The following is a 24,562-nucleotide window of genomic DNA, read 5'->3' on the forward strand; positions in this document are numbered from 1 at the left end:
TCATTTTACAAAAGCACACGGTTTTGATGTTAATGTGAGTGTACACAAAAAAAAGAAGACCCTCTATAGTTTATAATCATGTATTGATTTTATTTATATGACCAAAAATGACGGAGTATTTTAAGTCTATGTTGCTGCTATGTGGAAAAAAAACAGCAAAACGCGCCGGCGCGTTTCTCGACCCCAGAGAGTCAGCCACTTTCAACAGCATTTCTCAAAAATCACTTACTGTACCTTTAAGTAGCCTACAGTTTAAAAAACTAAGAATTGAACACTTTAAGTGTACATAGTATAATTAAGTGTACTTCATGTTCACAAGGGCCTTTGAACAACTAATAACAGAAAGAAAAGAGTGGTGAAACTAAAACTAAGATTCACTGTCTTCAAAACATTTTTTGGGGTGAAATATAGTCCATATGCTCAAACAGATTTCATGGGATTAATGTAATCAAACTTCAGAGGAAGTTGATTATAAACAATTAATGCAGAAACACTTTGAGAGCACATGAATATGACGGAGACCAACTCCATTACATCTGCAGTGCTTCATGGGACAAGGTGTTCCTTGCGCGTGATTTTTTTTTCCCAAACCACTTCAGCGGAAATCCCGCCCTGCAGCCGATTTCATTGGTTTAGGTTACAGTGACGGGTAGGTTTAGGGATCAGTGTTTGGTGTAGGCAATCAGTACAGTGATTGACATGACCAATGAAAACTTTAGAATCGGCTGCAGGGCGGGATTTCCGCTGAAGTGGTTTGGGAAAAAAAAAAAAATCACGCGTTCCTTGCAGAGCACTTGGAATTATTTGCATGCCAAATTCTTAAGAGCATTATGGGTAATGTTTTCAGCAGGCATTCTAGTTAAACAAAAGCAACAAACTGATGGATTCAAAAGTATATACCAATTAACCTTCGTCTTACACTAGCGGCCTTCAAAAGGTTAATTTTAAAATTCCCTAAGGAAAAATACATGTAGATAGTAGAACTATCAAATTCACCACATTGACAGAATGAGGCACTTCCAATTTAAAATCTGTTAAACCAGACATGAAGCAAAATGACAAGTCAGATACAAGCAAGAATTGGTTTCTCGGTTTTATTGAGGAACTCTCTTTTGCCCTTGAACCATTACAGGACCAAGTGAGGCCTTGCCTTCCCACTGAATGCCTAACAAAAAAAAAAAGAAAAGTTAGAGCACTTGAAACCATCAATAAAACCTTAGAAAAAGCAAACGTTACAAACCTCCATAGGGAGAAGCAGCAAATTCACCATCAGGACCACATGTTGAGTCACAGCAACCACAAACTTGGTCATTACCATCAGCAGCAAACCACCTGCAACAAGACAAAGACATGGAACCTCCAACATGAGCAAAGTCAGCTTAAAAAAAAAAAAAAAAAAAAAAAAAATTACCCATTGGAAAAGGAACAGGATTTGCGCTGAGCGTCACTGGGTGCAGAAGCAATAGTTGCCTTCAGAATACAGGTTAAGTAGATCTGCAAGGGATGACATACAAGTCACAAAACCAAAAAAAAAAAATTAACTCATGATATTCGTAGTACATACAGAAGGACTGTTGCCCTCCTGGAACATAAACGCCTCCAGCTGGAACTGGATCTTGTCAACCTGGGACCGCGGCATGAAGCGAGAGCTGGAAGCTGTAGTTTTGGCATCCACAAAGCATCTAATGACATAATCAGAAAGAGTAACTCATGAATGTAAACTTTACAGGATCAAGCAACGAGACCTTAACCAGGACTCCGTGACAATCGGTTACAAAGGCAACTTCAAAAGCAGTCCCATACAATCAATGGCCAGGACCATACCCATGATTCTCAATGAAGGAATATCTCGGAAGGGAGTTCACATCAGGTACTTGAGTGGCCACACAGCGGTCCACAAACACACGCAGAGGCACATGATTGTACTGCTTCACAGATGCCTCGATGTTAATAACATCACCCAGGAAATAGGAGTATGAAGGCCTCTGATAGGACCAATCATCTACAAAAAATTAATTAAAATTAGTCAGCCACAATTGCGAAGTTGAATGTTTTATATATATATATATATATAAAAACTGTACCAACCCATCATGATCTTCAGGGAGAACAGCAAGACTTCTTCACCAGCCTCTGTTGAGGAATAAGGGACCCATGCTGGCCTCAAGGCATCACTACTTACATTCTGAAGCCTACGGTTTATGAAAGTATCCATTAATGGTCTCCCAGTTACACAAGCAACAGTGAATAGTCAGATAACTTACCTTTGATAATGGCATTGAACGCCAACAATTGCACCATCGGACCGGGTAATCGGAGTACCTGCAAGCGCCTCAGGGGTGTAGGTAAGAGAGAAGGTGTAGACAAGCTCATCCTCATTCATCTGAAAAAAGATTGTGGTTACCAAGAGGGTCATCCCAAAGACTCTACATACATCAAGACTGTGCACTCATATTGCTATGAATGGGAGAAAGTGCTCTTTTCAATAGTGGAATAACTCCTAAATAAGAGCATCAGATGTTGGTTTGAAGGTTTATTTAAAGGAAATAAGTTTGAAAACTCAGGTGACAACCTGAGTAAACTAGTTAAATGACAACCAAGTAAACTAACTTTTCTTGAAAGATTTTGTCTCTTATGCCATGCCAAAAATAACCCATAAAGATTAATGAGTTCTTACCATCAGCACACTGTTGCAGTCCTGTAATTCATACTCAAAGATGAGCACTCGAGACTCAGGATCCTGACCAACAACAGGACATCCACCTAAAGACAGACCAGTTGGCTGGATCAACTGACCATTGCTGAAAAAATCCTGCTGGACCTCTACAAGAACCCGGTTCTCGCCACATTGAACCGCTACACTGCTGGGAGTCACAGGTTGCCTCAACTGGAAGTCCACCGCCAACTCGCTCTGCACCTCAGGAACGACAGGATAACTCCAATCCAAAGGCTTCACTGGACCCTGCAACAGCTGCTTCTCCTGAAGGCCAAAAGGCTCCTGTGCAAGACTTTTAGAGTCAGGACCCAAAGGACTCTGAAACTGAGAAGCCACTTGTAAAGGGTTCCAGAGCCCTAGAGGAGAAAGGGCAGGACTTCTGGAAGCTGGATCTGATTTTGGCCCCATGCTTCTTGGACTATGACTGTACCTCAAACTTCCCCAGACATCAGGCAGGTCAAATGCAACAATCACAACCACCACTAAGACAACTTTCAAGAACCCCATCCTTACAAACTTTGACACAAACACCACAACATACAGTGGTGTGTGGCTTTGCCATTTTGTACAGCTTTGAGTTAAGGTGGCTCCACCTCTTTTAGCTTAATTAATTACCTTTGATTCTCCACTGGACCTGTAGATTAAATAAATCTTGGTTACACACCACTCTGCTCATTTGAATGGGCCTCTACAAATGCAGTCTTTGTATTTGACCACTTGTCTACTTACATGACCTACTTCCGGTCTCTGATCCAAGTGTTCAAGTGTGCTTCAAGACTGCAAGTGTTAGAACTTTTGATTACCCAATAGGACACATTTTTAGTGTTGCAAGAATTCAAGTGTACAGAGCTTTATTCACACATTTTGATTTCAAGTACGTTGCATTTTAATATAAACTTAGAAAGGTCTTTCCACCAGTCCCTACGTAAAAGAAGACACAATTTAAAAATGGTGTTGTTTGTATTAAGTGATGAAATGCAGTTGCAAATGTTGTACAAAATATACATTCACATCTTCACACCAATAACATGTAAATCCCTTTATGTGTTACTACCAAATTATGTGCAATATCAAATAATTTAACTTACAGTGGAATGTCTTTTGGGGAACATCACTATAAAAAGTGTGTCTGTTTATCTGCTAACTCTTTGCCCAACAGACATTCTGTTGAGTATAAGAAACTTTGCTGGTACATGTCAAGTTATTCTAAACCTACCAGTCAACTAAGGCCCTGTCCACACGGAGACGCGTTTAGCTGTATATGTACAAATTTTGTATCGTATTTGCGTTTCCTCCAGACGGATCCGACGTTTTGGGACACTGAAACCGCAATTTTTTGAAATCGGGTCCTAGAATGGATAAATCTGAAAACGACACCCTTGCGTTTTCATGTGTACGGCCAATCCGTATATTTTGTGAAACGATGGTGTCATCACACCACGTGTCAGCATTAGTCACACACCGCTGTTGTGTTGGGTTCGTATAGAGCTCACAAGGTTATGCGCATGCTCCTAGTCTTCTTCTCCTTGTTCTTCTCTGTGGCAGAATTACAGCACCACATACTTGTCTGGAATGTATACCACATCGTTTTCAGTCAGTTTCAGTAGTTTCGTGTGAACGCATATATTTCTTGAGATGATGCCGTGTTTATTGAAAAAAATTTAGAACGAGGAAAAAAAAAAAGATTGGATAGGGAAAGCTCTGGCTTCGTGTGGATGTGGCCTAATGCTCTTACACTCTAATGAGAGTTAGTTGACACTTAACTTTTGCTGCTTGACTTCACAGAGAAAGGATCATCATGAAATTAATATTAGCCACAGAAGTGGTGCAGTTTTTACAGTTAATACTGGATTTAATTATTTATTAATACTAAATAATTATGAATTTTGAGTGACTATTCCTTAGGGCCGTACGCAGGGTTTAATAAATACCGAAGTCCCAAAAATGATCTTGCTATGTTGGTTCGGGGGCATGCCACTCGAGAAAATTTATATTTTCCTGATCTCAACATGTGCATTTTAAGGTCTTTTGAAGGCCAAAAAATGGACAACAATAGCTTTAAAAGCATGACGGTAGTAGCATGAAGTATTTTATCAGATATTTTTAAACATGATAATCAGTTTAAATGTCGCAATGAATGATCCACACAACAAAATGGAAATGCAGAATGTTTATGCTTATTGTTGACAATACGCAATCACATATTCGAAACGGGAAGGGCCTTAAATAAGAAATTATTATTTTGCATAGATGTTACATTTCAAACAAACGCCAGTGCAATCCTTCTGTGTCTAGAGGCATATGAGCAATTAGTATGAGCATCAAAGATCAGTTTCAGCTACTTTTTCTTTCCTAAATTAATCAATGTTTTTGGACTAATCTGTTCATTTAATAAATGGTTCAATTGCTCTCTAATAAAGACAGTCACTTGTTGCCACCTTCTGGCTTAATGATGCAAGTTACACAAACACAGACAAGCGGAGTGATACAAACAGTAAAAAGTCCCAGTGCTGATACTGGGGAAATATTCAAACACATTCAAGGTAACGTTATACAAATATATGTATACATAATATTTATAATAATGGCAATATATTTAATAGGGTGCTTGTGTTGTTGAAATGTTGAAAAGCTTACAGTTTCCACTGTCTTGGATCAAACTGATTATTTCTGTCGGTCATTTAAAACTTCATCGTTAACTGAAGCGTGAAGCGTCGTGCTGGGATTCGCACTCGGCTTGCACTTCTGTGAACATAAATCCCGCTTGCTTTGGTCTCAAACATTTTGACATTGACGAGCCAGTGGTTAAGTGCTGAAGCAGCTCAGATGAGGGTGGTCAGTTATCGTCGAGTTGGGCGAATCATTGCAGCACCAAATTGGAGTTAATATTAGGCAATTATTTCACAACTTTCAGTTTATACACTCAAAAAAATGACTGAGGTCCAGACCTCGGGGACCTCAATGGTGGGTACGGCCCTGACTTGGTGTTTTCACATGAGATTGGATTAGCCTGCCTACTAAATGATGCACATCAGAGGGGATTTAGAAGTGGGTATACGCAATGCGACTGAAAAAGTGTGTATACACCGTATACCTGCACTACACCAGTGGATATTCGAGATGGTGTGGGTTTAGTGTATATTAAAGGGCACTGAGCTTTGGTATTTAAGACATGGGACAGTCTTGCACACTTCCTGTCACATGTTGTCAAATCATCAAGAGTGGATATTTGCACAGGCACTTTCTCTTATCTGACACATTGAGGGGGGCATTTACATGACAATCTTCAACTAATCTTATACATTATTTTATATGACAAGAGCGTTTTGGTGGCCTAGAAAAGCAGACTTTTGAAAGTAAAGGTCAATGGAAAGTCTTGTAAAGTATACCATTGTCAGTGTACACAAAGTGAATTTGTGAAAAATGGGACCCACCACTCTTCATTTTGTATGTCCCTCTTATCTGACACATTATTTACATCACACTATTTTCAACTAAAACTGGGCCAACGGCCATGGTTTTTTGGCCCGCCGAATACCTTGGTCCAAAACGGTTTGAGAAGTTGTCATGAACAGTTTACCTGAGTTAGGAGACGGCAGCGCCGGATGATTTTATACCTCGAAATTGACTTTAAGACAGCAGCGAGTGTTTGAATACCTTCTGTTTGTGACCTGATGTGGATTCTTTTCACCGTATTTAAGGCAGAAATATTTATATGCGATGCCAAAGACTATGCATGCTAACCATTACCATAGTAAACGTGGTAAATATGAACGCTTGAAGAAATCAGACAAATCAAATAGGCTAGGCTATCACAATCGTGTATTTATTTGATTTGTCAGTAAGTCTCGTCTCTTTATACCGGACTGTGTGATATCCAGATTTAGCTCCGCATATGTCCGGTTTTTCAGGAACATCCTCTGTTTCTCTGACTGAAAATATAACTGTATTGGGACTGTCACTGGAGAGAGTCGTAAAGCTCCTCTGGTCGTATTTTTGGTGGAAAATGTGTTGAAATGATTGTTCTTTCTAAATGTGAAACAAACATACTGTCCTGTGACTATAAACAGAAACAGATGCGACTGAATAAGTACGTGTGCCCTCTTTCATTTGTAAAATAATGGTAAATACGATTTATTTTACATATTTATTTCTGTGTGACTAATGTGCAATCTTGACATAAATAAATGTATTATGGTCATTGTATCACTTATTAGTGTACATCTATGGTAAAACATTGATGCTTGGGTTTTAAATCTTTAGGTAAACAGCAAAAATGTCAACAAACTGCCACTTTTATCATGTTCGCTTTGCGATCTCGCTACTTTCCTTTGATTTAAATCTTAGTTTAGGTGTAATGACGGGTTTGTGTGACGTTGTTCCTGAGAGGCGTGTTATGGGTGTGTTTTAGTGAAACGTTGCGGAGCCTTTGCATCTTCAGAGGCCGCAGCAGAACTGTAGGAGGCTCCACCTGGCCGTCTCCACCTGTTTCAAGACATGCCTCCATTATGTTGTCATTTTCTGCTCGTCCGGTACTCTGCAACAAACTTGTTCCTGCAGCGACTTTCAGCTTTCCTAACACAATGTCTGATGTTTACATTTTATCACATGAGATCCAATCAGAGAATCCAATCAAGAAACTCAGACAGCCTGTCCAAGAGAACTTCATGTCATCTAAAAAGCACCTGAGTACAAAAGGATAGACTCGAGATTCTGAATATTAAAAAGACAGGTCACAGTCTAGTTTAGTTTTATACAACCACTATAGCTTATGACGACTTATATTTATAATCCCTGCGTATATTTATGGCCATGAGTTGAACTCTGTGTCAAACAGCAGGTGAGCATATGGACTGGCGGTGTGCTGCGTAACTCGTGTTTGAGTCATTAATTAAGATATAAGCACTTCTTTTTTTTCTTTTTTTTTTTTGCGTGCTGCTGCATTATTTCTGGTTTGCTGCTGTGGACATTCTGCTAAACCTATAGTGACACTGTGTGTTAATTTTAGCAGTGTTTGTATAGAGCATCTTTGCAGTGGAACCTGTGACATTGATTTGAGGTTTTGGGAGTTTGAGTGAAAAACCTGCAGGTGTTGCATCAGAAAACAGCAGACAGCTGCCCACAAAACGCAACTGATCTGAGATCAGACCAGCAGATGCAAAAACTGCTTAGACTAGTCTTACAAGTTACTCATCCATTTTTTTTCTTTAAGACTGTTCATAACTTTTTTATGTCAGTTACATACATTATTGTTGAATATTAAATGTTAAATTGAATGTCTCTGTTTATGCAACTGGTCTCTGGATGATGAACACCCTGCTTTACATTATCGAGGGATTCTCAATGGCATTATTCAGTAGTCAGACAGGCTGTAAAAAAGTTGGTGTAGAATTTACTTTGAAATAATTTACACTAAGAATTTCACAAATAATTAGAAAAAATGGCAAGAAACATTGAATTAAACATGACATTTTGAAGGAGTTTCTATTGCCTCATGAGTTCGCATGAATCATTATTTTCCTGTTTTTCACTTGTAAATCTGTTTTGAAAGAAAAATCTGTATTGTATAAAGCACTATTAAAATAAAAGATGAGCTGACCTGACCTGACCTGACCTGACTTGGAAATCAGATTTTTTCCCTAATTTTTTTTATAGAATTGCAAATTTAAAATATATACCGTACATATGGCATCAGAAATATTGAGAACCTCCTCAAAAACGGTGCCTAAATGATTAACTTCTGCCTGAAACTTCCAGCCAAGCAGAAAACAGAGAAATATAAAAGATGCGAAAAGATCTTCAGTCCTTGACTAGTAAATGGACCTTTGGAAAATCTGAAAAATCTGAACAACATGAAAGATATACATATCATTTTCTTTCAGGACATTATTCATAAAGTTTATGACTATTTCCTTTAACATTAAAACACAACCCAACATCATTCAAAATAGAGATAAAACACCACTGAACAAACAATATGGAAAATTCCTACAGCACATTGTGCCATATTTTTACAGACTAATTCTTAAAATGTGTTACTTCACCAAACTATGAATGCCCACAGATGATCGGGTTATGTAATCAGACATTATCATAAAATAAACTAGAATTTGATTTTAGTGTAAATTATATGTGAGAAGAAAGAGAGTAGGCCTATGCATGTAAGAAATCACTGGAATGATTTCTGTTTCACAGTTTAGGCTCATTAAACTTAATTACACTTCGAGATTTTTGAAAATTTCAAATTAAAATAAGTATATAATATTTCTGTTATACTCCTTACTAAATAATCTCATTATCATGTAGACAAAATTATTTTTAATGAAAAATACAAGCACCACAAATGCAGAATGAGGAGCTAAAAATCAAGGCAGAGAGCAGGATTGAAGATTTTAAGCAAAATGGTTCCCAGGAAGGGAAATGAATCGTCTTGAGCCAAGGAATCAGTGGGGGAAAAAGAGGAATTTTGTTTCTAGCCCTTAGGCTTCAAAAGTTATTTGCATAACTGTGAGTGCAACTTTGGACAGTTGGTGGCGTTGGAGAAATTGGATTAGAGACTCAATGTTCTCAATGTTCAGAGTGTCCTCTAGCTGTGTGCCAAATTTCACAGCTTTCTACTATATAGGTTGTACCATGTGGGCTGCAATAGACTCAAGTGTGGAAGAAGAAGAAGAAGAAGAAGAAGAAGAAGACGAAGAAGACTAACGGATACAATAGGTGCCTACATACCTTCGGTGCTCGGACCCTAAATATAGTTTAATGTTGGAAATATTTATGGCCAATAAATTTAATCAATACACCTGACATATTTTGACACAACTGCACCGGCCTATATTTATCGGTTGTGAAAGCACATTCTGATTTATAATTTACAGAAAGTGTGCACTATAAGCTCTGACGTTTAGCGTTTGTGACCTCCTGACATGGACACATCAGGGGGAACGCTGCTTTTGTCCGCCTCGCTGCCTGCTGTGAGTTTGTCTGCGTCGTGGCTGTCTAAGCCTCGTATTAGCTTCGTATTTCCTTCTGTTTTTCCGTATTTCTCTCTTTATTCTGTTCTGAACCATCATTTAACTCATAATTACAACTCGGACTGTTGGCTATATACGGCTGGAACCGCAAATACGGTTTGAACATTGATTGTTGGTCGTAGAGCGAGACACTGCTTCACTGCTGCTCGCCCTGCGATCGACTGCTTTTGTCAGCGTCGTTGCCTGCTGTGAGTTTGTTTGTTTTCCCGTCTATCGTGCGTCACTGTTACAACTCGGACTGTTGGCCATTATACGGCTGGAACCGCAAATACGGTTTGAACATTGATTGTTGGTCGTAGAGCGAGACACTGCTTCACTGCTGCTCGCCCTGCGATCGACTGCTTTTGTCAGCCTCGTTGCCTGCTGTGAGTTTGTTTGTTTTCCCGTCTATCGTGCGTCACTGTTACAACTCGGACTGTTGGCCATTATACGGCTGGAACCGCAAATACGGTTTGAACATTGGTTGTTGGTCGTAGAGCAAGACACTGCTTCACTGCTGCTCGCCCTGCGATCGACTGCTTTTGTCAGCCTCGTTGCCTGCTGTGAGTTTGTTTGTTTTCCCGTCTATCGTGCGTCTACATTACACCCATACCACTAAAAAGACGGTTTTTACCCAAGACTTGAGTCATAAATTAGTATAAATATTAATAGCATCACTGGTTGCATCATTGCTAACTTACTGTCCATCTCTTAAAATGGCGAATATATCAGGTTTATGTTATTTACCTTTTGGTGCAGATGAGAACAAATCTGAATTGCTCGCGGTGCAGTCTGAATTAGAAGCTGTAGAAAAGCAGATCCGTGACCTTCTAGAGAGACAAGCTGAGCTGAGAGACCGGCGTTTAGCTCTTGAAACATCACGCGCTGATGCACACGGATCAGTGATTAACGGCTCCGGCTCTAACACACCACGACGAAGCCTGGGTGGTTCCGCGGAAGCCGCGAGCCAGGACAAGAATCTTTTCACCCCTCCCGGTTTTCGAGATCTCCACTCAGAACGGATTCTCCCCTCTTCGTGAAACGGAACGCGATGCTGTGATCATCGGCGATTCCACCGTCCGACACGTCCACGCTACGTTAGGTAAAAGTAAGGTGCACAGTCACTGCTTTCCTGGTGCTCGTGTTCTCGATATCACTGCGCGGGTAACTGAGATCTTGAACGGTGACGAGCGCGTCGGAGCTGTTGTGCTGCACGTGGGAGCTAACGACATTAGGCTGCGACAGACGGAGGTTCTGAAGAAAGACTTCAGGAGCCTTTTCGATACGGTACACAGCACATCGCCTGAAACATCGATTATTGTTTCTGGACCGCTTCCTACGTACCGACGAGGGCATGAAAAGTTCAGTAGATTATTCGCGCTAAATGAATGGTTATTGTCATGGTGCAATGAGCAGAAACTGATTTTTGTAAATAATTGGAATCTGTTTTGGGAGCGACCAAGGCTCTTCCGCGCTGATGGCTTACACCCAAGTAGAATCGGGGCAGATCTTCTGTCGGATAACATCTCCAAGATGTTAAATACCGTTTGACTAGTAACCAAAAATCCAAATCACAGTCTCTACTGCACCAATTTAATTGATATTTATACTAGTGTAGAACATTGCATAGAAACTGTGTCTATTCCTCGTTTACTAAGATCAAATAATAAATCTACTGCGGGATCTAGAAAAAATCTAATTGTTATTAAAACAAAAAATCTCGCTAGTAGTGAACAAAAACAATTTCTAAAGCTAGGTCTCCTAAACATTAGATCGCTCACACCTAAGGCGGTTATTGTAAATGAAATGGTCACAGATAATAATTTCGATGTTCTGTGCCTTACTGAAACCTGGCTTAAACCAAATGATTATTTCGGTCTAAATGAGTCTACTCCGCCAGGATACTGTTATAAGCATGAGCCCCGTCTGATCGGTCGTGGTGGCGGTGTTGCAACAATTTACAGAGATACCCTTAATGTTACTCAGAAAACTCGTCATAGGTTTAATTCGTTTGAAGTGCTTGTGCTAAATGTTACGCTCTTAGATGTAAGAAAAAAAAAACACATTATCTCTAGCATTGGCTACCGTATATAGACCTCCAGGGCCTTACGCCAATTTCCTAAAAGAGTTTGCTGACTTTCTATCAGATCTTTTGGTCAACGTCGATAAAGCATTAATTGTTGGAGATTTTAACATACACGTAGATAATTTAAATGATGCGTTAGGGGTTGCGTTTACAGATTTATTAAACTCCTTCGGGGTCAAGCAAAACGTCACCGGACCAACTCATCGTCTTAATCATACACTCGATTTAATTATATCATATGGAACCGATCCAACCGATATAGATATTGTACCGCAAAGTGAACATGTCACTGACCACTACTTGGTAACTTGCATATTATGCACTGCTATAATATGTCATGCTGCGCCACGTTATCGACCAGGTAGAACAATTCGTCCATCCACCATAGATCATTTCTCAAATAGCTTATCTGATCTGTCCCAGCTTCTGCCTGAACCCAAACAAACAGATGAACTAGACGAACTAACTAGCACTATGAGCTCCATTCTCTCTAGAACATTGGATATTGTTGCACCCATTAGATTAAAAAAGGTCAGAGAAAAAAGTATAGCACCATGGTACAATAATACTACGTATGTTTTAAAGAGAGAAACCCGTAATTTAGAGCGTAAATGGAAAAAAAAACTAATTTAGAGGTCTTTAGAATCGCGTGGAAAGACAGTATGTCACGTTATAAAAAGGCCCTTAAAACGGCCAGGGCGGAGCACCTCAGCAAATTAATAGAAAACAACCGAAATAATCCAAGGTTTTTATTTAATACCGTGGCTAGACTGACAAATAAACAGACGTCCTCTGAACAAAATACCTCGTTACAGTTTAGTAGTAATGATTTCATGAACTTCTTCACCGAGAAAATTGAAAGCATCAGAATCAAAATCGTAAACGTTCGATCTCTGCTCGCGCCTTATAATTCTGCCGCAATTATCACCCCGCAAGAACAATTACAATGCTTTACAACCATAGAACAAAAAGAGTTAAATAAACTTATCACTTCATCTAAAACAACAACATGTTTATTAGATCCTATACCAACTGAACTACTGAAAGAAGTGTTACCTATAGTGGAAGAGCCTCTTCTCAATATTATTAACTCATCTTTATCTTTAGGTCATGTTCCAAGAATGTTCAAGCTGGCAGTTATAAAACCTCTTATTAAGAAACCACAATTAGATCCAAATAACCTAGCAAATTACAGACCCATTTCGAATCTTCCATTTATGTCAAAAATATTAGAAAAAGTTGTGTCTGCTCAACTCGGCTCTTTCTTGCAAGAAAACGACATCTATGAAAAGTTTCAGTCTGGATTCAGGCCACATCATAGCACTGAAACTGCGCTTGTTAGAATCACAAATGATTTATTTTTAGCTTCGGACCAAGGCTGTATCTCAGTACTAGTTTTACTTGATCTTAGTGATGCGTTCGATACTATAGATCACACAATACTCTTAGATCGACTACAAAATTACACTGGTGTTCAAGGACAAGCATAAAGCTAGTTCAGGTCATACTTATCTGACCGCTACCATTTCGTCTACTTAAATGGAGAAAAATCGATTATAACTTCGGCAAACTATGGAGTGCCGCAGGGATCTGTGTTAGGCCCTTTATTATTCTCAATATATATGCTGCCACTTGGTAATATTCTAAGGAAACATGGAATTAGTTTCCATTGTTATGCTGATGACACTCAAATATATATTTCATCACGGCCAGATGAATACGCTAAATTATCCAAATTGACAGATTGTGTTAATGATATAAAAGATTGGATGACGCGTAATTTTCTTTTATTAAATCCAGACAAGACAGAGGTAATACTTATCGGTTCTAAAAACCGTCCACAAAACCCTTCACAGCACGACTTTAACATAGTAGGATGCCCTGTTACTTTATCCGCTACTGTAAAAGACCTGGGTGTTATACTAGACCGCAACCTGTCTTTTGAAAAGCATATTTCATATGTTACAAAAACAGCCTTTTTCCACCTTAGAAACATTGCTAAGCTACGTAATATGCTATCAGTCTCTGATGCAGAAAAGTTAGTTCATGCATTCATGACCTCGAGACTAGATTACTGTAATGCTTTATTAGCTGGTTGTCCTGCATCTTCAATAAACAAGCTACAGTTAGTCCAAAATGCAGCCGCTAGAGTTCTTACTAGATCAAGAAAATATAATCATATAACACCGATTTTATCATCACTTCATTGGTTACCTATAAAGTTCTGTATTAAATACAAGGTATTGCTTTTGACTTATAAAGCTCTAAATGGTTTAGCTCCAGTCTATTTAACGGATCTTCTATCGCCTTACAATCCATCGCGCTCATTAAGATTCGAGGCTTCTGGTCATTCCTAGGATATCCAGATCCACCAAAGGAGGCAGAGCATTTTCACATTTAGCTCCGAAGCTCTGGAATAGCCTTCCTGATATTGTTCGTAGCTCAGACTCTCTCTCCCAGTTTAAAACTAGACTGAAGACGCATCTATTTAGCCAGGCATTCATATACATTTTTTATCTTACAGTTACTGTAAATTCGGCCTCTAGTTCATAAACGCCAGAGGAGAACTGGCCCCCGACTGAGCCTGGGTTCTCCCAAGGATTTTTTTTTCTCCATTGGGTCATTTGATGGTGTGTTAGGACACCATTAGGTCACTGGATGGAGTTTTTCGGTTCCTTGCCACTGTTGCCTTTGGCTTGCTCAGTTGGGGATATTCAAATTAATTAACCAATCATACCATTGATTAGCTCTACCAAACTTGGATGTCTTTTTTTCCAGTAATAAACAAACATTGTTAAGTTGTTTGATTGATACTGTGAAGCAGCTTTGATACAATCTGTATTGTGAAAAGCGCTATATAAATATATTTGACTTGACTTGACTTGACTTGTTTACTGATGAGAATGTGAGAAATGAAGAATCAGCGTTTGCTTTCATTAACACACACACACACACACACACACACACACACACACACACACACACACACACACACACACACACACACACACACACACACACACACACACACACACACACACACACACACACACACACACACACACACACACACACACACACACACACAGTGATGCAATGCTCTGTTACACACTCATCAATTGGGCTTTAATCAACATATAACATCTGTTCACATCCCATTGTCACATCCCGGAGCAGATGCTTTTAGTTATTTTACTCTCTACCCATCATAAACGGCCTAATGAGACTCATATCCAAGTATAACCATTAAACGTAACTGCAAACAGCAGTTATGGGCCAAACACACCAGTGGCATGTGCATTGTGATGTTGAGCAGATTTGTTAGTCACCCTGGTGGTGGTGAAATTAGGAAAAGAAGTTCAAATATGAGGAGATTAATCTTTTGAGCAGTAGGTCTGTATTTGGTGTTTTAAAGGGATGATACTTACTAAGATTCATGTCAATATGCAACGTCATGTCTAAGCAAAACAGGATCTTCTAGAATTTAAACAAAATTATGGCAGGCATTTCCATTGGGAATTATTTGCGTTGTGGAAAGTGGGCGTTACAAACAATGGTGACTGTTGGTTGGAGGGATTGAAAACTGTATGTAAATAAACATTTATGCATTTGGCAGATTATTTTATCCAAAGTGACTTGCATTCCATTTATTTTACCGTTTCCTGCTTTACCTAAGAATCAAACCCATGATGTTGGCGTTTACTGTTTGATACAGAAATGTGAGAAATAAAGATACTGATTAAAGGACATTAATAACTTTTGACTGGCATAGTCTGAAGATTATCTGACTTGAATTGGTGAAGACTGACAGCAGTTGGATGAGTTTGAAAAAGGTTTCTGAAAAAATAGTGGAAGATGAGAAAAGATGGTGGAAACTGAACTGATTTCAAGTGAATAATATAATGACTGTTTGACCATTGCGATCAGTGGAGCTTAAGGTCCTGTCTAGGAAGACAGCGCTCCTGGTCGCTTTGGCCTCCATCAAGAGGGTAGGGAACCTGCAGGCATTTTCGGTTGACGAAGAGTTTCTTGAATTCGGGCCGGCTAACTCACACGTTATCCTGAAACCCCAGCCTGGATACGTGCCCAAGGTTCACTCCACTCTGTTCAGAGATCAGGTGGTGAACCTGCAAGCGCTGCCCTTGGAGGGGGCAGACCCAGCCTTGGCACTCCTCTGTCCAGTACATAATCTCCGTGCTTACGTAGACAGAACACAGTGTTCAGGACCTCAGACCAGCTCTTTGTCTGTTATGGTGGGAAGCTGAAGGGAAAGGCTCTCTCCAAGCAAAGGTTGTCTCACTGGATAGTGGATGCCATTGCTTGGCATACCAGCAGCAAGGTCGACCATGTCCCCTTGGTATGAAGGTCCACTCCACCCGGAGTGTGGTCCTCTTGGGCTCTAGCGCATGGCGCCTTGCTAACAGACTTCTGTAGAGCTGCAGGCTGGGCAACACTTAACACATTCGCCAGATTCTACAATCTCCAAGTGGAGCCAGTGTCCTCTCATGTACTCGCCCCCAGTGGCCGGTAATAGGACTGGATATGTGCGCTATTTCACTCAGATGAGTTCTTCCTCCCAAGACCCTGAGTTCCTCATACACTGATGATGCCGTCACCAGAGTGCATGTCGGTTGGTCAACCCCTCATGATTGGCTAGGAGTTTCGTGTGCATGGTTCCCCCGTTGAGCGACTCCCACGTGTGTACTTTAAGCCTTTCTAAGCATGTGTTTTTCCCTTGGCAAGCCAGGTTGAAAGATTCCACCCTGCGGGCTGGATACCCTAGTGTTCTCCATATGTTACCCGCTCGCGGGTCATATGTGTATTCTTAAGTCCCCCCTTCGGGCAGGCATTGTGTTGCATATTTCCACTGAGATATGCTTCTCAATTTACCTTGGTATTCCTGTGTTTAGTAGGAGTCCTTTGTGCGTGCTAGTCTCACGACAGGGAGCTCAGACTTACGCAGGGCACTGGAAGACGGCTGAGGTTGTGTGATTAGACTGGGAACCCCAAATGTCAGTCACTGACGTAAGTCAAAGTGACTGAATGAAAGGGAATGTCTCGGTTGAGTATGTAACCCTCGTTCCCTCGAGGGAGCGGAGACGTTAAGTCTCCCTGCCACTTACGCTGTACCGCTGGAACCGCCTGAGTTCAATCTCAGCTAAGCAGGTAACATAACTGCATATTGCCAGCGTACTTCCTTATATACCCACGAGGTAGGGCGGAGTTACGCTATGCAAATTCCGCAGACCCATGGCATTTCCTTGCCATTGGCTCGTTTTGTAATACTAGTCAGTCACTGACGTAACGTCTCCGTTCCCTCCTTAGAGGGTTATATACGTAACCGAGACGATTTCAGACTTTCTACTTTAAAATTACATGCTTAATTCAATGTTATCTTCCATGTTTTTGTAATTATTTGTGAAATTTACAAGCAATTTCTGAGTGACAAGTTAGATTAATTCAACTGCATCGTGAATGTTAACCTGTATGTTCAACTGTAATCCCAGCAGTCAAAATCCATATCCTTTCATATGGAAACAAGATGCTTTAACAAAACCGCTTCAAGGGAGAAAAACAGGGAGAGTGTATGTGGTACCTTCTCTTCAGGGCTGTTCAAAACATCAAAGTACTTCTTGAGGACAAAGACGGATTTTCAAATGAAAATCAGTGTTTCATTTGCATTACAAATCGTCTCAGGAGAATAATTTTTTTTTTCATTTGAACATGCACACTTTGCAATTTTGACCACTTTTTTTTAAAAGTTCTTTTTAGAATAATTTCTATCACCTAGCAACCATTTGGAACACTATTGGATCGAAATAGCAACATTCTAGAAACCACCCACTTTTCTTTTTCCTTTTTTTTTTTAAAGAACTAACCCTTTCTGGTTTCTTTCATCAGCTGGTTCCAGGATAACTGGCCACATGGTGTAAAGATTGGTTTGCTGGCTGTCTGCTGAGCAAGTTCTTCAGGTCAGGCCTGTAAAACGCTACATGATTAGCAGTAGGTGCTGTTTTTGTGGTTTTAGTTAGAAATCAATGTTCATTAATCATGTCAGAAAGCCACTGGCTGCACTTCTGAGAGCAGGATCGCTGACCAGAACCGTACATCGTCTGACCCAGCACAGCGTTTGTGCACCACAGCACATCAAAACACACGGCCTGATTCCACACACACTGATACTGTTGATTTCATTCTGATTTACTTTGGATTAAATGCACAAAATAAATCCAGAAGCTTTGCCAGGAATCAGCCAAAATGACAAAACATTTGTGGTTACAAGATATTTGCACACATCCTGATTATTGCTTTCAGTATACAGTTAAGTCAACATCGAATTTAAACAGACTATATATACTGTCTTTATACATGCACTTTTGAATTGGACTTTGGTAACACTTTACAATAAGCCATCACTTGGTAAACATTTTACTGAGATTATAGCACAGGATAATTAGTACCCATTTGACATGTCCCTGGTCTTATTGTGATTTGTTTTGTGTGCATGTAATGCATTAAAAATTTTGCTTAACTTATTTTGACAAACAGACTGTAAATTTCATGGTTAAACTTTATAAACTAGTACATTTGTTTTTCTGAACGGATGCATGACTTTTTATTGACAGGTCCATTGTAGCGCATAGCCTCGTTCGCCATGGTCACACAGCTGCTAAACACCCTCTGGCTCCACCTGCTACAGTAGCCATGCCCCAGACTCAGCCTCCTATAATAGCCACGCCCCAAACTCTCCTCCTGCTACAGTAGCCACGCCCAAAACTCTCAGCTTGCTACAGTAGCCACACCCCAAACTCTCAGCCTGCTACAGTAGCCACACCCCAAACCCCCAGCCTGCTACAGTAGCCACAACCCAAACCCTCAGCCTGCTACAGTAGCCACACCCCAAACTTTCAGCCTGCTACAGTAACCACACCCCAAACTCTCAGCCACTTACAGTAGCCACACCCCAAACTCTCAGCCTGCTACAGTAGCCACGGCCCAAACCCTCAGCCTGCTACAGTAGCCACTCCCCAAACCCTCAGCCTGCTACAGTAGCCACACCCCAAACCCACAGCCTGCTACAGTAGCCACTCCCCAAATCCTCAGTCTGCTACAGTAGCCACTCCCCAAACTCTCAGCCTGCTACAGTAGCCACACCCCAAACTCTCAGTCTGCTACAGTAGCCACTCCCCAAATCCTCAGTCTTCTACAGTAGCCACTCCCCAAAATCTCAGCCTGCTACAGTAGCCACACCCCAAACTCTCAGTCTGCTACAGTAGCCACTCCCCAAATCCTCAGTCTGCTACAGTAGCCACTCCCCAAAATCTCAGCCTGCTACAGTAGCCACGTCCCAAACCCTCAGCTTGCTACAGTAGCCACTCCCCAAACCCTCAGTCTGCTACAGTAGCCACACCCCAAACTCTCAGTCTGCTACAGTAGCCATGTCCCAAACCCTCAGCTTGCTACAGTAGCCACTCCCCAAACCCTCAGTCTGCTACAGTAGCCACGTCCCAAACTCTCAGTCTGCTACAGTAGCCACGTCCCAAACCCTCAGCTTGCTACAGTAGCCACTCCCCAAAACCTCAGTCTGCTACAGTAGCCATACCCAAAACTCTCAGTCTGCTACAGTAGCCATGTCCCAAACTCTCAGTCTGCTACAGTAGCCACTCCCCAAACTCTCAGTCTGCTACAGTAGCCACACCCCAAACTCTCAGCCTGTTACAGTAGCCACGCCCCAAACCCTCAGACTGCTACAGTAGCCACACCCCAAACTCTCAGTCTGCTACAGTAGCCACACCCCAAACTCTCAGCCTGCTACAGTAGCCACACCCCAAACCCTCAGTCTGCTACAGTAGCCACACCCCAAACTCCCAGTCTGCTACAGTAGCCACGTCCAAAACTATCAGTCTGCTACAGTAGCCACTCCCCAAACTCTCAGTCTGCTACAGTAGCCACACCCCAAACTCTCAGCCTGCTACAGTAGCCACTCCCCAAACTCTCAGTCTGTTACAGTAGCCACTCCCCAAACTCTCAGTCTGCTACAGTAGCCACACCCCAAACTTTCAGCCTGCTACAGTAACCACACCCCAAACTCTCAGCCACTTACAGTAGCCACACCCCAAACTCTCAGCCTGCTACAGTAGCCACGCCCCAAACCCTCAGCCTGCTACAGTAGACACTCCCCAAACCCTCAGCCTGCTACAGTAGCCACACCCCAAACCCACAGCCTGCTACAGTAGCCACCCCCCAAATCCTCAGTCTGTTACAGTAGCCACTCCCCAAACTCTCAGCCTGCTACAGTAGCCACACCCCAAACTCTCAGTCTGCTACAGTAGCCACTCCCCAAACTCTCAGTCTTCTACAGTAGCCACTCCCCAAAATCTCAGCCTGCTACAGTAGCCACACCCCAAACTCTCAGTCTGCTACAGTAGCCACTCCCCAAATCCTCAGTCTGCTACAGTAGCCACTCCCCAAAATCTCAGCCTGCTACAGTAGCCACGTCCCAAACCCTCAGCTTGCTACAGTAGCCACTCCCCAAACCCTCAGTCTGCTACAGTAGCCACACCCCAAACTCTCAGTCTGCTACAGTAGCCACGTCCCAAACCCTCAGCTTGCTACAGTAGCCACTCCCCAAACCCTCAGTCTGCTACAGTAGCCACGTCCCAAACTCTCAGTCTGCTACAGTAGCCACGTCCCAAACCCTCAGCTTGCTACAGTAGCCACTCCCCAAAACCTCAGTCTGCTACAGTAGCCATACCCAAAACTCTCAGTCTGCTACAGTAGCCATGTCCCAAACTCTCAGTCTGCTACAGTAGCCACTCCCCAAACTCTCAGTCTGCTACAGTAGCCACACCCCAAACTCTCAGCCTGTTACAGTAGCCACGCCCCAAACCCTCAGACTGCTACAGTAGCCACACCCCAAACTCTCAGCCTGCTGCAGTAGCCACTCCCCAAACTCTCAGTCTGCTACAGTAGCCACACCCCAAACTCTCAGCCTGCTACAGTAGCCACACCCCAAACCCTCAGTCTGCTACAGTAGCCACACCCCAAACTCTCAGTCTGCTACAGTAGCCACACCCCAAACTCTCAGCCTGCTACAGTAGCCACTCCCCAAACTCTCAGCCTGTTACAGTAGCCACTCCCCAAACTCTCAGCCTGCTACAGTAGCCACTCCCCAAACTCTCAGCCTGTTACAGTAGCCACACCCCAAACTCTCAGCCTGTTACAGTAGCCACGCCCCAAACCCTCAGACTGCTACAGTAGCCACACCCCAAACTCTCAGCCTGCTGCAGTAGCCACTCCCCAAACTCTCAGTCTGCTACAGTAGCCACACCCCAAACTCTCAGCCTGCTACAGTAGCCACACCCCAAACCCTCAGTCTGCTACAGTAGCCACTCCCCAAACTCTCAGTCTGCTACAGTAGCCACACCCCAAACTCTCAGCCTGCTACAGTAGCCACTCCCCAAACTCTCAGCCTGTTACAGTAGCCACTCCCCAAACTCTCAGTCTGCTACAGTAGCCACACCCCAAACTCTCAGCCTGCTACAGTAGCCACTCCCCAAACCCTCAGTATGCTACAGTAGCCAAACCCCAAACTCTCAGTCTGCTACAGTAGCCACGTCCCAAACTCTCAGTCTGCTACAGTAGCCACTCCCCAAAATCTAAGTCTGCTACAGTAGCCACACCCCAAACTCTCAGCCTGCTACAGTAGCCACTCCCCAAACTCTCAGTCTGCTACAGTAGCCACACCCCAAACTCTCAGCCTGCTACAGTAGCCACTCCCCAAACTCTCAGTCTGCTACAGTAGCCACACCCCAAACTTTCAGTCTGCTACAGTAGCCACACCCCAAACTCTCAGCCTGCTACAGTAGCCACGCCCCAAACCCTCAGCCTGCAAAAGTAGCCACACCCCAAACTCTCAGCCTGCTACAGTAGCCACTCCCCAAACTCCCAGTCTGCTACAGTAGCCACACCCCAAACTCTCAGCCTGCTACAGTAGCCACACCCCAAACTCTCAGCCTGCTACAGTAGCCATTCCCCAAACTCCCAAACTCTCAGTCTGCTACAGTAGCCACACCCCAAACTCTCAGCCTGCTACAGTAGCCACTCCCCAAACTCTCAGTCTGCTACAGTAGCCACACCCCAAACCCTCAGCCTGCTACAGTAGCCACGTCCCAAACTCTCAGTCTGCTACAGTAGCCACACCCCAAACTCTCAGCCTGCTACAGTAGCCACTTCCCAAACTCTCAGTCTGCTACAGTAGCCACACCCCAAACTCTCAGCCTGCTACAGTAGCCACTCCCCAAACTCTCAGCCATCTACAGTAGCCACGTCCCAAACCCTCAGCCTGCTACAGTAGCCACACCCCAAACCCTCAGCCTGCTACAGTAGCCACACCCCAAACCCTCAGCCTGCTACAGTAGTCGCGCCCGAAACCCCCAGCCTGCTACAGTAGCCACGCCCCAAACCCTACTCCTGCTACAGTAGTCACGCCCCAAACCCTCAGCCTGCTACAGTAGCCACGTCCCAAACTCTCAGTCTGCTACAGTAGCCACACCCCAAACCCCCAGCCTGCTACAGTAGCCACAACCCAAACCCTCAGCCTGCTACAGTAGCCACTCCCCAAACTTTCAGCCTGCTACAGTAACCACACCCCAAACTCTCAGCCACTTACAGTAGCCACACCCCAAACTCTCAGTCTGCTACAGTAGCCACACCCCAAACTCTCAGCCTGCTACAGTAGCCACTCCCCAAACTCTCAGTCTGCTACAGTAGCCACACCCCAAACTCTCAGCCTGCTACAGTAGCCACTCCCCAAACTCTCAGCCTGCTACAGTAGCCACGTCCCAAACCCTCAGCCTGCTACAGTAGCCACTCCCCAAACCCTCAGCCTGCAACAGTAGCCACACCCCAAACTCTCAGCCTGCTACAGTAGCCATACCCCAAACCCTCAGCCTGCAACAGTAGCCACACCCCAAACCCTCAGCCTGCTACAGTAGCCACACCCCAAACGCTCAGCCTGCAACAGTAGCCACACCCCAAACCCTCAGCCTGCAACAGTAGCCACACCCTAAACTCTCAGCCTGCAACAGTAGCCACACCCCAAACTCTCAGCCTGCAACAGTAGCTACACCCCAAACCCTCAGCCTGCTACAGTAGCCATACCCCAATCCCTCAGCCTGCTACAGTAGCCACACCCCAAACCCTCAGCCTGCTACAGTAGCCACACCCCAAACCCTCAGCCTGCAACAATAGCCACACCCCAAAACCTCAGCCTGCAACAGTAGCCATACCCCAAACCCTCAGCCTGCTACAGTAGCCATTCCCCAAACCCTCAGCCTGCTACAGTAGCCACACCCCAAACCCTCAGCCTGCAACAGTAGCCACACCCCAAACCCTCAGCCTGCTACAGTAGCCATACCCCAAACCCTCAGCCTGCTACAGTAGCCACACCCCAAACCCTCAGCCTGCAACAGTAGCCACACCCCAAATCCTCAGCCTGCAACAGTAGCCACACCCCAAACTCTCAGCCTGCAACAGTAGCCACACCCCAAACCCTCAGCCTGCTACAGTAGCCATACCCCAAACCCTCAGCCTGCAACAGTAGCCACACCCCATACCCTCAGCCTGCTACAGTAGCCACACCCCAAACCCTCAGCCTGCAACAGTAGCCACACCCCAAACTCTCAGCCTGCAACAGTAGCCACACCCCAAACTCTCAGCCTGCAACAGTAGCTACACCCCAAACCCTCAGCCGGCTACAGTAGCCATAGCCCAAACCCTCAGCCTGCTACAGTAGCCACACCCCAAACCCTCAGCCTGCTACAGTAGCCACACCCCAAACCCTCAGCCTGCAACAGTAGCCACACCCCAAACTCTCAGTCTGCTACAGTAGCCACACCCCAAACCCTCAGCCTGCAACAGTAGCCACACCCCAAACCCTCAGCCTGCAACAGTAGCCACACCCCAAACTCTCAGCCTGCAACAGTAGCTACACCCCAAACTCTCAGCCTGCAACAGTAGCTACACCCCAAACCCTCAGCCTGCTACAGTAGCCATACCCCAAACCCTCAGCCGGCTACAGTAGCCACTCCCCAAACTCTTGCTATTGGTTGAGCTGGAAAGAGATTGACGGTTCTGAGCGGACCCCTCTCAGTATTCTGATGGTACCTGGGAGGCTCAATGTTTATACTTTTTGTCAGAGCCGGCGCCAGCCGAGCACTGATGAGGGGGCGTCTGAAATACCGAGAGGGGGCGTTCACATTAACGCACGTCACCACTTTTTGCCAGGGTCGATCTTCTCCCCACCACTTTTTAAAACATCTTCGCGGCACGGATGTACCAATACAAATTAATAAAACATCTCCAGTTAACTAGCAGAGGATTATTTTTGTTCGTTTGTCAAATTAGAGTTGTTCTAGCGCTGAAATGTGTTGCTTTTTAAATCAAGTGATCAAAGTGCTCGTTGCCGCTGCGATCAGTGAAGCGGATACAGTGTTGTCTTGTGGCTCGCGCAGTTTTCACACTGACGCGCGTTTCAATCTATCGCTGTTGCGGGAGACTCTATTCGTTACAATGAAATCACAAAATAAAATGCACACAAACGTGTCCCTGCTTGATATAGACTGTTATAGACGATTGATAAGACGTTTTGATGAGAGAGAGAAAAAAAAACTTTTTGCTAAAAAGGCTTAGCCTTCCCCTGGCCACGGACTTGAGACTAGCAATATACAATTCGAGTGAAATTTTCTC

General features: G+C 43.4%; 1 protein-coding gene and 1 long non-coding RNA gene across 2 annotated transcripts; both read right to left on the reverse strand.

Moving 5' to 3' along the window:
• Positions 1-1,080: 1,080 nt before the first annotated feature.
• LOC143746460 (zona pellucida sperm-binding protein 3-like) lies at positions 1,081-3,276 on the reverse strand. The gene is made up of 8 exons (XM_077238257.1): positions 2,678-3,276; positions 2,265-2,383; positions 2,089-2,192; positions 1,825-2,002; positions 1,565-1,682; positions 1,412-1,494; positions 1,241-1,332; positions 1,081-1,165 (listed from the first exon to the last, which is right to left on the reverse strand). The coding sequence occupies exons 1-8, from the start codon at positions 3,221-3,223 to the stop codon at positions 1,095-1,097; spliced, it is 1,311 nt and encodes a 436-aa protein (XP_077094372.1). The 5' UTR covers positions 3,224-3,276; the 3' UTR covers positions 1,081-1,094.
• A 6,388-nt stretch (positions 3,277-9,664) lies between these two features.
• LOC143746316 (uncharacterized) lies at positions 9,665-10,122 on the reverse strand. The gene is made up of 2 exons (XR_013206481.1): positions 9,987-10,122; positions 9,665-9,826 (listed from the first exon to the last, which is right to left on the reverse strand). It is a non-coding gene; the product is annotated as an uncharacterized LOC143746316 (long non-coding RNA).
• Positions 10,123-24,562: the final 14,440 nt, after the last annotated feature.

This window comes from Siphateles boraxobius, unplaced genomic scaffold, assembly GCF_051911475.1.
Source record: "Siphateles boraxobius isolate OS27281-9 unplaced genomic scaffold, OSU_SipBor_1 22, whole genome shotgun sequence".
Classification (NCBI taxonomy): Eukaryota; Metazoa; Chordata; class Actinopteri; order Cypriniformes; family Leuciscidae; genus Siphateles; species Siphateles boraxobius.